Genomic DNA, 15,538 nt, shown 5'->3' with positions numbered 1-15,538 from the left:
ATCGTCCACGATGCTTGATAAGTCTCTGAAAAGAGGCCTAGGCAAGCACATACAGCAATGTTTTTGGGAAAGAGATGCATGGTAGGAGAGGGTTTGGGTCCCTAGGGCTATCTTCCCCTTGACTAGTAAAGAAAGGTGGGTTAGAAAACTTCCTCCTTGGAGCTCTGCGGCATATGAGTGTGTTGTGAACCCAACTGATCAGGTCTAGTTTGAGGATGCACATTGTTCTGGGGTTGCATCTGTTTTCAAAAATATTAGAGATGGACCTTGAGGATGGTTCACAATAAGACACTTTCTGGCCAACTGTGATAGATCAGGAGCAGTTGTGTATATATATATATACAGTGGAACCCCGCTATAACGCGATGATCGGGGTCCATAAAATCGGATCGCGTTAAAAGCGGGGTCGCGTTAATGCGGGGTTTCACAATATTTAACTTTTTTTTCGAGAACATATACGTGTATACATGTACAATGATCAAAAGTCGGCTTATCATCAGATGAATATTAACTGGAATGCATTAATTAAGATATATTCAAAATAATCCATGGCTAATATATGGCTAATATATTTATAGGTTATTACTGTGCATTAAAAACATTTACTAATTTTTATTTGTTTGAACGATAATACAGATTGACCGATAATACCAGACTATCGCTATATCATGAAAAGTGTATCAACACCGTATGCTACCGTGCCGTGGTGGCATGCAGTTCATCCATAATGGATGTAATTTAATTGAAAATCGTACAGATTTAAAATATTCAATAATTTTGTAATAGTCTGAATTCGTCGTGTAAAATATAGGATGAACAAAATATTGAAACCATTTACTTGCCGTCTGATATCGTACGGTCATTGCATGCAGCTATTCCCGGGTCTACATACGGTGTCTGTACAAATTTCATACCGCTAAAATTTTATCATATGCGACAACTGCAAGAATAATTAACAATCAACGCATGATTTCAGCGTGCAAATAACTTTTATTTCAGATTTTGTGAACATCAAAAGAAACATGTGAAAACTGCTAAATTAATCGTTGCGCAAAGTGCAAAGTCAGTGTGGTTCCAAATTTAAATTTCATCATTTCTTGAAAAATATATCCAATGACGTTTGCTTCTTTGCCGCGAACTTACTCGCCTTAAATTTGGAATCATCTCCATTGATACGGCGATCAAATTTCTCTGCTTGGGCTTTCAGAATTGGGCCAGAAATTGGAACACCTTCTGAGCGAGCTTGTACAAACCATTGGTACAAAGCTGAATCTAGGACATTGTCATTAGCTAACTTAACCCTTTTACGCTGTAAACCAGTTTCCTCTTCAAGAATGTTGGGTAGACTACGGAGCTTTCCTTCATCTGTTTTCCACCCTCGCAAAGTGGACTCGCTGATTCCTAGATCTCTGGCAAGCTGAGTTTGTTGTTTGCCCTTCTTTAGTTGATCTAGGGCATACAGTTTCTCTTTAGCAGAAAATGACTTGCGTTTTTGAACTTGCTTTTCCATAACAGTAAAATATTTTTTTATATAAGCAAACAACGTACACAGATAAAGCTCGATAACTAAGTAATGAAGGCCTGCAATGGTTACGAATCACTTTTTATATAAAACAAAATTAAGCTGAACGGATGTACAATTTCATACCCTTTTAATTCACAGATAATAAAGTGGATATTATTTACTTTCAACTGTTTGTTGTTTGATCACACCGCCAAGCACAGCATACATGTTGGCAGCTTTCGTCCTTTGATGTTTATTAAATTGTGCGACTCTTGTATCAACCACAGCTTTGTCTGCTGCTTGGCTGTGATTGCAGTTAAATAAGAAGCCCATGTCGGCTATTGTTTGAGCAACGACTGTATACAGATTTCATGGAAGACAATCACAAAGACGATTTACTGGCTTTACTCATGGATCCGTAATAAGTAACACTTCGATAATGTTTACTTCGGCTTAACAATTCAAAAACCTAATTAAACCAGTTTTCTCTTCTAGAGTAGAATACGGAGCTTCACCACAACCTGTTCAAATTGATAAATTTCAGAAGCCAAGCGTTGTACACACTATTTCTCGTACGTTATATATATCGTATTATTTTAGAATTCATACAGGATCACTTCTCCAAAATCACTTAAAGAACCTGGATAAATTGTTAAGTTCCGATCGTTTATTATTAAAAGTCATACGCGAATTCTTCCACCAAATTATAATAAACGTTTTACACACTATTTCTCGTACGTTAAACAAATATTTTCACGGTCCGATAAAAATACACGTAAATGAATTTCAAATTTCAGGAACCATGCCACGATCATATTATTTTAAAAGTCACAACTAATCTCATGCCCAAAATGAAGTTAATTTCTTGTTTTGTTTTTTTTTACTTTTCTCCAAATTTTTTTTCTCCATGTGTGAATGAATATACGAAATTTCGGGAGCCATGCTACGACCGCGTTATATCCGAATTCGCGTTATGGCGGGGCGTGTTATAGCGGGGTTCCACTGTATATATATATATATATAGATATATATATATATATATATATATATATATATATATATATATATAGGCAATCCTGGAAGTCTTGAAAAGCTGATGTAGAAAGGAATCTCCTGATGAGGGTCGTGGCTTCAAATGGAACAGCCATTAGGTTTCTACAGAGGTTAAACAATGAGTCCAGTATAACATCACAGCAGATGTGCAGAATTCTAATGATAATGCCAACAGCTGAAAGCATGTTTGAACATCTTGGCCATAGCTTCCAGCACAAGTTGTTAGGTGGCTGGATATAAATGTGGTCCCTCTAAGCATACTAAATGTAGCTGAAAAAATGTCAGCATATGAAGCTATAGTATTAAGTAACCTGGCTTTCTGTTACATGGTTTCAACCGTTTTGATGGGAAGGTGTGCCCATAGTCCAGTTGAAATACCCACTTTGTATGAACCAGCATCCAACTGGAGAGGTTTAGTAGACCACTTCAGGGAATGTACTGGTAACTTGCAGTAAAGACCAATGGTCTCAAAGTCAATGCTGTTGAGCAACATTTTGACCTGCTGAGAACCTCTGCAATCATGACAAATGAGAAAGAAGCAAGTGGTCTGGTTAAGGTTGCACCCTTGAGATCTTTTCCAAAGTGGAAAGTATCTTTTCGGACTGCGACAGATATTTTCAGGCAGAAGTTTAGGTGTAAGTGGTTGTAGACTCCATTTATTGACTTATTATAAAATCAGAGCTCTTCTGACTGAGGAAGAAGTGGGTCTGGTAGGAGGCACCAGTGGCACTGCTTTTCCCTTGAACTCGTCATAATTTGCATCATACTGCAGTCCACAAGGATACAGGACACCACTATAATTGTCTAGCATACTTTGAACTGAGGATTGGCTGGGAATCATTATGTTCTTCGGTTGTGGAAAGAACATAGAAGCACTCTGAACCACATCTCATAATTCAACACAAGTAGGTGCTACAGTGCCATGAATTTATGAGAGTGTCTGCTCTGAATGATGTGACACCTCTAGCCTTTCTGGTTGAAGTGAGCTGGTGAGGTGATAGCAGAACACACACCGCATCATCACCTCTGGTTTCATGTCCAAAAGGCCCTTCTTGTCGACTCGGACCATCCTGATATTCCGAAAAAATGAATAATGACAATATTTACATGTTGCAGGTAACCTCGCCTGGTTATTCAGTGTGTAGCAAGAAAAACAATGTATGAATGAGGAAAGCAATTGACCCGTTTTACACCTTTTTCACCATTTTATTTTTTTACTGTAACCTTTTACTCAGGAAAAGATGTAGACAAATGCAATAACAGTTGAGAGTGAGTGTGTGGAATATTATTAATATAAAACTTGATGAAGAAAAACAATGAAAATAACAAGATTATTCACTGATCTTATGCTATTCAATTGTTTATAGAAAGATAGGAATATACAAAACGCTTGCTGCCCTTTAATGATAGGCAGGTTTTTCTCTTGTTCCTCAAATTCAAGTACTGTAACCAGTACTTTGCTTGTATATTTAAAAGTAGGATGGTGTACAGAAAATCCTACAAAATGGTATACACAATATAGCTCTTCTGTCCTTTAAAGAACAGAAAGGGAGAAAAGTTTATGCTCAGAGAATTTTGAAATATAGAAAAGATTGTGTAACAAAAAGATTAGAAGTATGTGTGTGTGTGATTTGGATTTTTAATGTAGCTTTAACAATTTTTCAGTCATATTGCTACCATGTCTGGAGAGTGGCAGTTTATAGTGATGTCTAGCATTTGGGTATCATGCTGCAGACATGTAGCCTGATGTCCCACCCAGTCATATTATCGTGACCAGTCCTAACACTACTCTCTTAATGCTGAGCATCAAGCAGGACAGCTGTTAGTACCATTTTTATAAGTCTTTATCATAATGTGGCCAGGGATCAAACCCACAACCTCCTGCATCCGAGGCGGACGCTCTAACCACTAGGCCACCGGAGCGGTCAAAGATTAGAATTGATTGTAGATTGGAGACCATCAATGCAGTAAACATTCACTACAAGCAAATTTTCCCTGGTGATCTAGTCATAATATCCATGCAGCACAGTGTCCTTGAAAAAGCTGACCAATCTATGCATATCCCAGGCCAGGTGTACGAGTGGATTGCATCATAGTGCCAATTCTCCACTCTATTGGTGGATGCATTCACATCAAATGGATTGTGCTTTTAAAGTATAAAACTGTATAGCAGCGGCAGGCAAGTTATTGTCATTAAAATTTTAATCCAACAGTACATATCATCGGATGGCTTAAATAGTAAAAAACAAAATGTAAACCAATGCCACAGTAAACCCACAATATCACATGGGGTAACAACTACAAAGGAAGGTAAAAAAGACAATGCTTATGAATGGAGTTTAAACATCTGAAATTGTTGGTAATAATATTTTCTCTGCTAGAATATGTAGTGAGGGTTCCTAATTTATGCAATTTCTTGTGAATGCTGCACCATATATTGGACCTGAAGGCCTGCTTTTAATTCGGTTACAAGTTGCAAAGAAACCCTTGTAATTTAAATCACTAAACTGTTTACTCCATGCATAACTTTATCTCCATTTATTAAGAATTATCTACATTTTCTCGGTCAAGGTATGCAATACAGAATATGCAGGTAATGTATTACTGATATTAAATTTATATTTTAATATTACTCCTTAACTTTTGATGGAAAAAAGGTGAGGAAAAACTCTACATAAAATGAAAAAAGTTGTTAAGTTTCAATGGATTCAAACTAATGCCAACACTGATCATAATGACGACACATCAAGTTGTTGAGACATAAAATTATTATGTCATAACAAACATTGCATGAGGGAACTTCAAATATCCACTACATACATCCACTGTCTTTTTCTAGAAAGCAACAGAGGAAAGCCTGGAGGCTTCTGAGTGATGCAATGGACAGACAATAGATGAAGCTGGGTGCACAGATAACTGAACACGTCTAGTTTTTGCTACTGTGTACAGAAAGTTAGGGATAAAAAATACCATAGTACTTTTAATGTTTATTGATCACAGAAAAAAATATATAAAAAGCCTTCCTAAGATAAAAAGATAACCTAAACTTTAGTGATAAAGAGATCCAGAGGTGAAGAAAAATGGGTCTGCAGCAAATCAAAAAGGGAGCAAACAAAACATAACATTAGGAGATAACAACATAGAATTTGCATGACTTTGGAAAAAAATTAATTTACAGTCAGCACTGAATTGATAAGACTTCTGGAACAATTATTTTTCAAGGGATTTCTCCAGGCGGATAATTTCTTCAATACCACGTCTCATCTCTTGTACTGCTTCAATTTCAGTCAGGCCAAGTCTCCTTTTATTGGAAATGTCATAAACTCCACCAACACTTGCAGTATGCTCACCATCGACACCTGGAAGGAAAAACAGCTAGAGTAAACCTAAAATAATTCAAGCTGAATAACTTCCTCACATAAATGTATCCCACCACCACCTTATAGTGGATATGAGTCTTTAACACAAAAAAATTGAAATAACTCTTCTGAAAATAGTGCAAATATAATGAATACTCAACATGCATATCTTCTGTTGAAGACTTATAATAGGTACAAAGTTTCATTAAAACAGCACACGTAGTAGTCATGAATGCTTTGATAAACTGGATTCAGCTGTATGTCAAAGAGGAGAATATCTTATTAAAATCAAGCTAGCACAGAGAAAAGATTTGTCAATCTGTTTATTATGACCATAATATGTATAATTTCCCAGCTAAAAAACAAACAAGTTTCATTCAAGAGATTATTTTTTTGTATAGCATTTAGCTGCAGCACACAAATGGCAATAACAAAAATAAAAATTTAGGGATATGTACATCTTAGGGTGATGACCATAACACTACCAACATTCATGGCAATATATCAAATATTGTCGAGTTAGTTATAAAATACTGTGGGTTAGTTGCAGCAATAAGATTGCATCATACACTACATTAAGTGCCAATATAAAAACGACAAATTGATTTGCTTACATGTGATTCTACTGGCAGCTGGCCACAAATAGTTTGAAAAACTATCAAACCATTTAATAGTTGAAATCTATTGCTTTTGAAAATTACAAAAATTATTTATATTTTTTTAAAAAGAAAAACTTAAATCCCCCCCCCCCATTTGTACATGTTCAACATGTTAGAGAAACCAGCAAGAACCATTATATTGGTGTCTAGAAAGGTTCCATCAGTACAACAGCCATGGTGATGATGCATAGTGGATTCAATGTTCAAGAACAATTAACTCATTAACCCCTGGTGCCATGTTATGTAGCAGGAGGTAGTAGCCTACTGTTGAGCTCTGTAGTGTCAAGGTCATGTATGATACACTAAAGTGGGTGGTAGACAGATGTAGCTCTACAATGATACCAAATAAACTGGATGTTTCAGTTGCACTACATAATACAGAGGGAAAAACCTAATTTTTGGGACCCGTTTTTTTCCCACCCAAAAATCGCCCGGAATCTGATTTTATATTTGTATTTTGGACTTTTTGGCCTCAGATCTAAGGCACAGAGACAGGCGAACCTTTGCAAAAAGTAGGATAAGTTGGGCATTTGGAAAAAGAGTGGTCTCGATATGAAAATGATGTGCATGTAAAGCACAACAACAATAACAAAACTCCAACATTTACCCTTCTGCTCCAGCGTGAACAAAATAACCAATAGAAAACAATGTTTCAAACACAACTAGGCATTAGCCTAATGGAAAATTTCTTGGAAATCTATGTATTAGGATCTATTCAGAAATAGCCCCCAAAATGTTTCCTACTCACATTTCAGGTGAAAACGACAAAAACCTCCAGTGTTTACTGAATTAACAAATGTACACAACAAGCTATTAATTAATTACATTACTGCTGGAATATGGTGCGTTTAAGGCCAACCATTTTATTTCTTCTCCTAACGTTGTAAGCAATAAAGGAATAATAAGTGGTCATGATTTCTAAGTCTGTTGAAAACTGGCCAACCATTGCCAGATAGGAGACAAGATAGAGAGATAACCTGTATGAAATTTTCCACATGGATTGGATATGGAATCCATATGTACTTTTACAGAAATATCCATATGGACATTTTTATTCTATAGCACTCTTATGGATTTCAGTGTATCCATATGGAAATGTTATGGATTCCGTACATACTCTGTATGGAAAATCTTGGAATTGAATATGCTAATTAGTCCATGAGATCTGTAGGTTGTCCATATGGAATAAAATTAAAATTCTATATGGAATTTGGCAATGGTTCATATAGAATTTGGTAATAGTTCATCCCATATGAAAAATTTTCCAGGCATACTTAAGGTGGATTTCAGATGGGTTTTTTAAGTGCTTTCTATCTAAACCATAAAAAAATCTGCTTCAGATTTCTATTAAACTGCCTAATGATTCTTAGACATTTTTGGAAATCAATGATAAATACTCACCATAATTTTTTAAATGGATCATAAATTTTATTTTTACAGATATTATCAAATATTTCTTGTCCTCATTTTCTTTCTCACAAAGCCTAATCCATAATGGTATCACTTATGTCTTTTTCATTTCACTGAAAAGTCTGGTGAGATTTCACAAATATCTGACTAAATTTTGATCATTATATAGTATTTTACTGAAATTTCAAAAGTTTTTCATACATTTCAGAATGTTTCTGATTAATAATGAATATGAATTAAACAGAACTTTATTAACCAAGGTGATATTAAGTTTGCATGAACTGTTTTTTTTACGGATGTTGTAATTATGTGACATCCAAGGCAAGAGATATGGGAGTTAATAATAATAAAAATAATAATAATAATAATAAATTTAAAGAAGGTAACTTAACTGATTACAGAACTAATCTACCTTGAGGCCTTCTATCTATTATGTACAATATTTACAGTATATACAACATGATGTGAAGAATCTGTTGACACTAAATAATTATGTGATTTTAAAACTCAAAGTATCAAGCCTGGAATATATGCACAGGCATCTGTGAACATATAAACATATATAAAATATTAATCTGCATTGAAAAATTCAACTGTGAAAATAATGCAAAATTACAGAAAAGCATCCATTTGAGACATGAAAAGAAGAAATGCTAGAAGCCTGCCATGTCACTTGTACTGTAACTTGATTTTTGATCAATGTACAAGCTATGATGCTGTTGTGGTCTCTTGAATTAGTCCTTGTTCCATAAGCAGCCATGACAAACGTTTATCATGATATAAGTACTCTTATTTTACACTTAATTCTAACACACCTAGAATATTTTGATAATATACATAATAATGCCTCACGATATTGAATGATGATTCTATGTGTGGGCTAAGAAAATTCCGCAAAGATATGACAACCTTTGATAGATATGGGTAATTTGCAACAATTCCCACCAGTGATCTATACGTTGTCCTCCTTAAATTCATCCTGGAAGTTAATCAGTTTTGAGTTATATAACTTCGAAATCATCCTGGTTCAATTCCTTGTCCGATTTAGCACGTTAGCCGCTACTGTAGAGCTGTTTATGGCACAAAAAGCAAAATGCTAGTCCTGGTGTTCAGTTTCCATACAGATTGACCAATTTTATGTTCACATCAACTTTGCATTCAAGCTATTCTCATTGCTGCACGTTTTTCAAATGGTAATTCAAGCTCGTATCCCGCTCGAATTGCCATGTTTACCATTCCCATCAGTTTCCATTACGCTACGATTCTTTGGGCAAGTACAAAATTTTGACCAATCACAAAGCTCTTTACAACGATCATCCTTTAAATAATAAATGGAACAAATACTTATTAGGAAGCTCGTTGCTGAATGGGACCAGAGAGAGCATTATTCTGCTATTTAAAGTAACTGGGTTGTAATCTCTACTCTCCAAAATGGCGGTTGTGGATTTCATTCAGTACTCACGAAGTTTTCACGATTAGAATCACAACTATGAAAGATTCAATAACTTAGGTAAAGGCTCTGATATTGATGTAGGCAGCAATTAGTTTTTATAAATTATCAAATTCAGATGACTTAGTGATGTAGACACAGACGAAAAACTTGCAAATTTTGAGTATGAGAAATGGCAGCTACGGTTGGTCATGCAGCTTCACTGATATGACGGTGAACGAGTTCTCTCAAGATTTTAAAGCACATAAAAAATTCTTCCATGAAAAATAATTACACAGCTATAACAATCGAACTTTACTCTAAAATTTTTCCAGATATAAAAGATGTGTACCAGAAATGTAAAATGGTTAAAATTGCTGTTAAACGTAACATACACTACATTGCTTAACAGTTCACAGGCATGCCTATGCATATGCAGTTGACTAGGTAACAGGTGTTCTATTTATAGCACGCTGCACTTTGAACTATGCTCTATGAGGTAAACGGTTAAGAAACATGTCTGAAAGGGTTTATTTAAATTTCGACAAAAGACCTTCAAAATTATAAGCTGTTGTATAAACAAGGACAGAATTTTCTGTAAGAATCAACTTGTCTTCTTGTAATTCATTAAACCAGTCCTCAAACCTGTATTGATACAGGGGCTTTCTTAATATATAATACAAGGGATGACAATATCTCATTCAAACTTGAGATTCAACAATTTGGACTAAATTTGGCTAAAAACAAATAGCAGCCCGTTTTCTTTTCTGGGTTTGCTCTAAAGATTCCCACCCCATATTTTATATTTGGACATTTAAGTTGGGGTGTGGGGTCGTCGCAATTGAATACAACAAATTTGGAATTTGCCACCACCGTGCGGTAGTGACATATGGTAGCTGTTTACCTATGGGCCTAGCAAATTTAAACTTTTGTGATAGGGATTCATACCTGCATGAAATCCATAGGAAAATGATTTCTTCTTTCAGAAATGGCAAGTTTTATAAATGTTATGTCTTTAATCAGCTGTCAGACTAGACAAAACTACAGCATAGATGAAACTGACCCAGTACTTGCCATTTGCATTTCTTAGTCACATGACTTCACAAATATCAAACAACGACAGCAGAAGTCAAATAGGGAAGTGATATCAACGAAAACTAATCTTTAATGTTGTTGTAGAGAAATTCAATTTTATTAGCTGAAAGTCAGATACTTTTTGTAAAAACCAGCAATCTGGCCAGTCTGATTTATCAAGCAGAGAGCACGTCAATGTGGTAGTTACATGATAAAACAAGACTCAGAAGTTGTTCTCTGCATATATAAAAATGGAGAATTTTGTGTTCTTTCGTTTTTGCATTTTTTATTACAACCAGCATAAGACTTTCATTTAGTATTTTTTTTCTTCTTTTCTATACAATAGCTGAAAATGTGGGTTGTTAGATTTGTGTACGCATGCCACTAGCAATACAAATCGCGAGTACCAGGTCACATTTCATCAATGACGTAGTTTGATCTTGTCTTTCAGCAAATTAAAGACATAGCGATTTTAATACTCACAATTTCTGAGAAAACAAGTAACCAGCATACGACTCTCATTTAATATTTTTATCTTTGGTCAAAACAACATTTGAAAATGCAGGTTCTTTGATTAGTGTACTCATGTGAGTAGCAATCCAAATCACGCGTACCGTTAACATTTCATCAGTGCTGTAGTTTTATCTTGTCTTTCAGCAGAATAAAGACAGAATGATTTTAATACTCAGAATTTTTAAGAAAATAAGTAATTTTCATATCTATCTCATGCACGTATCACTCAATCTAACAAAATTTAAATTTGCTCGGCCATCCGGTAAGCAGCTAAGCTTTGCCATGACCATGTTGGCCTCGTGATGCTAGACTGAATTTCATGCCTTCTATGTAACGAACGATACGGATATCTAGCTGACTTTGAAAATAAAAGTCTAGTAGATGACTCTAATCCAGCATATATGTTTATTGCATGCACCCAAATGATCCATACTACACCCTCCAAATATTCTGGTTAGAACTCGATAAATTTAACTCAAGATCAGCTTAGTTATGACTCAATTACATGATTATTTTGGGCACAAAATTCCCGGGATTTTTCTGACTTTCATCAATATTTGCGAAATTCAAGGACTTTTCAGAGTTGGGGAAAAAATGATAATTTCTCCCATCCTTTTCATGACTTACCGGTAGCGTGGGAACCCTGTTATTGTCATTAACCAAGTCCAGTGTTAACTATTGAGGGAAGCCTCCTTCTACAAGTGATATTCATGCCTTGTCTATTGATACCGGGTGTCTCAGGGTTTCTAGTGGGTCACACCCATCATCATGACAGCGGGCTGCAATCTCCCATTAGGGAGTTGTAGCACTGCAACCATGGGTCGTGCCCCCCCCCCCCCCATTTAGTGAGGTAAAGCACTGCAAAACATCTCATATCTGTGTTTCTCTTTGGGGCCCATTGTTATGTTACAATATAGGGCTCATAGAGACATCAACCTTCTATAGAAGGACCTCTTCTCTATAGTGAGTGCAACTCAGTTTATGTTTTTGATCAGTCTGACTAGAGCATCAACCTATCCACCTAAGTGACAAATTCAGCTATGCAATAGCAGCAGGATAAGTAATTGTGGCTATTAAAATATAGATTTACTTGGAGGAGGGGGATAAAACTAATCTGAATTAAGCAATACTTGCCTGCCAATACTGCTGAATGCCTTTCTTCCACCACGCTCTGATGTCTTGCGTTATTGTCATTTGCAAAAAGAATAGATGACATAATATCTACCTTTTGCATACAACCATGTTTCATATAGCGTGGTGTGTGCAAAACGTCATTCTGATTTTATCTCCACTCCTTGGGATGATGTATTCACTGAACGGTTCTCAGCACGAAAATAGGTTAGCTACGCAATTCTGTGCATAAGTATTCCATAATTAAAATTAGTTTTATGCTAAAAAAAACCCCTACATATTCCTATCGGGATTAAGATAAACTGAATCAATAAAGATGGGAAAAAAAATGAAATTAAGAAGTAAAAGTATTTATTTGATCATAATACATCTGTCCAGTAGCAAAAGTAAGTCCTGCATCTAATCAAATGGGGCACCCTTAAATGGCCTATAATATTAAATAAAAATCACAGACAACTAACAGGTTGTCTATTCGAAAGCATTTTTGTTATCCCGTCATGGACAAGAACGGCATATAACCAAATGCTAAGTATACATCTGCCTGAAATCTGGAAACTGGAAATACAAAAAGTAAATCACACAAAAGAACACTACCTACCACTGACAGGCCTTCTAAATATGGAAAGACCATCAAGTTCATATGTGTATCATTTAATCCCTACCTGTAAAGTTCCCTGACCAGCTCAACTAAATCTAATATGAAACCTGGCTCCCAAAAAATAAAAAATAAAATATAAAGAAACAATAATATCAAAACATGGACGTGTATCCATATTGTACCACAGCATTCACATTTCTGTACTTTTTCTTTTATTCTTTAAGTATGTATTTTAGAGGTCATTTTTGAAACACTTACTGTCACATCATCAAGGGTTGGCAGATCTGTAAATGTAGTGAAACCAGCAACACAAGGTATAATTTAATAAATGAGAAAAAGGGAGTCAAGTCTTGTGTTAGGAGTGGTGTGCTAACTGCAGTGTATCACGTTTAACATCAGCAATACTTACGAAGTATTGGAGACAATGGATATATTGCTGATGCAGCAACATGTAATATAACAAAACAAAAAAAAAAAAAAAAAATAATGGTATGCCATCATCTAACACATAATTAGAAGAAATTGCTGGTGTAAGAACTCTTTCCAAGTCTAAAACTCACAATAAAGCATTAACAAATAAAATGTTAACCCAAAATCATAAAATTACAAGTATTGAAATTTACGTCACAATCAATGCTGACAATGACTACGAAACAAAAATGACAAAACCCAGGTATGAAACAATCAGTTATTACATGGCTTTTCATATTAACCCTTTACCTCGTAGAGTATATGGCTTTTTAGGCCTTCAATACACATGTAGCGAAGTTACCCAGTGCAGTGCGCTATAAATAGAACACCTGTTACCTATTCGACTCCATACACATAGGCCTGCCTATTACCTGTTAAGCAGTATGTTATGTTTAACAGCAATTTTAATTTTACATTACTGGGACACATCTATTATGTATGGAAAAATTTAAGAGTAAAGACCGATTGTTATAGCTGTAATTATTTTTCACGGAAGAATTTTTTATGTGCTTCAAAGTCTTGAGAGAACTCATTCACTGTCAGATCATTTAAGCGGTGTGACCAACCATTTCTCATACTTAAAATATACAAGTTTTTTTGTCCGCGTCCACATCAAGAAGTCATCTAAATTTCATAATTTATATAAACTAATTGCTGCCTACATCAATATCAAAGCCTTTACCTAAGTTATTGAAGCTTTCATAGCTGTGATTCTAATTGTGAAAACTCTGTTAAGTATTGAACAAAATCATTGACTTCCTTTTTGGAGAGTGGAGAATACAACTCAGTTACTTTAAACAGCAGATTTCAAACAAAGCATAAACAGCGGCCACATGATCTGACGTAATGTCATTCACAGAAATGAATGTAGTATCTAATAAGGGGTTTTCTCCGAAGGTGGCGCCACGAAAACTGGCTTAAAACAGCTGATGTTTACAGCAGGTGTGGAAAGGCACTTTCATGCGAATGAAGCAGTGGCATCCAAATGCGCTTCCATATGGTAAAGGGTTAACAAACTTCACGTGCAAATTAATGAACCCAATAAAATACATCAAATTTATTTTTATTTCAAATCCTTCAGAGGGCACTTTGGTTGTTTTTATTCAGTATTTCATAATGGTGTCAAATGACATCAGGGATTACATGCTGTACATTTATAATTCGTAATAAGTTAATTTTAAGGTTTACATCAACCACAATTTTGGTATCCCATTAAAATTAGCGGATTCACAAAATTTCTAAAAGAAAGCTTTGTCTTTCTTATTTCACAAACTGATAAATTCTCATTATAATTTCATACCTCTGGGCTGCAGATTGAATTTTTCACAGATCTCCTTGAAGTTCGCCTGCGCTGACAGCTTGGGGACTTTTACATGTACACTAGCTCTCAATGTTGTGCCAACGTTGGTTGGGCAGAAAGTCAGGAAGCCTAATTTGTCATGACGGGCAAAGGTTAGCTTCTTCTCCAGGGTTTTGATAGCCTGTAGAAATAAAGATGGTTTTGTACACTATATAGTGCAAACTAAAATGTATTTTTGTAATTACTTGGATATTTATAATGATCTTGTACTGATTTGCATCACAAAAAGACAACTGACAACATCATTTAATAACAGATGCACCTTTGGTTGGAATGAAGGCACTAGTAATACATACTTTAAATCTTAAATTCGATGCCAATTAATATTGTTAAGTAATGCTTTATTGGAAATAATTACATTTTGATATTAATATATATTTTGAGCCTGAAAATATTAGCAGTTCTTTGTGTTACTAATTACAGAATGTTTTTATACATACATCTCAAAACATGTTTTTGTCATTTGTCCTTCAAAAGTTTATAAGAATGACAAAAAAGTATGTATAAGGTTAGTGGGTGGAGTTACGGTCAGTGTTGCACACAGTATCACAGTGGTGGATCAGTCCCCCACTCTCCAAATATGGGGGAAAAACATGTTAGAGGACAAAGGTAAATAATGCACTAAGATTTATCTTTTTTCCATGTGGTTTGCACTCTAATATCACATTTTCCTTGGCAACTTCAATTATTGCAATAAACCTTTTATCATGTGCTCAGGTAACTCGTGAAAATATTAACATGTTTGAACATCTGATTAACCAGAAATGAGCTACACCTTGGATTTTTCTGTTCTGGATCTTGCTCTCATTTACCTTTAATGTACACCTATTACCTATAAGCACATATTATAATAAATACCTACCTTTTTAGAATTACTTTCTTTAGACAATTACAAATAATTAATTAAATGATATATAGTGGATTTGCATAAATATAGTCTCTTTCATCATCATTTCAGTCTCAAAATAAATTAAACT

The 15,538-nt window shown here is 35.0% G+C and overlaps 1 protein-coding gene across 1 annotated transcript in view; it reads right to left on the bottom strand.

Annotated features, from left to right (window-relative positions):
- Nucleotides 1-5,531: 5,531 nt before the first annotated feature.
- Nucleotides 5,532-15,538, bottom strand: part of LOC149792336 (arginine kinase-like) — a 59,966-nt gene continuing 49,959 nt past the window's right edge. The window contains exons 5-6 of the mRNA XM_089970909.1: nt 14,502-14,682; nt 5,532-5,916 (exon numbers count right to left, since the gene is read on the bottom strand). Coding sequence (XP_089827035.1) covers nt 5,768-5,916; nt 14,502-14,682 — 330 coding nt within the window. The 3' untranslated portion in view covers nt 5,532-5,767. The remainder of the gene's footprint in view (nt 5,917-14,501; nt 14,683-15,538) is intronic.

The sequence above is a fragment of the Sinohyriopsis cumingii genome, chromosome 9 (assembly GCF_028554795.1).
Source record: "Sinohyriopsis cumingii isolate HCF-2022 chromosome 9, ASM2855479v2, whole genome shotgun sequence".
Taxonomy (NCBI): domain Eukaryota; kingdom Metazoa; phylum Mollusca; class Bivalvia; order Unionida; family Unionidae; genus Sinohyriopsis; species Sinohyriopsis cumingii.
The sequence above is the reverse complement of the archived record's forward strand: the minus strand, read 5'-3'. Positions and strand labels throughout refer to the sequence as shown.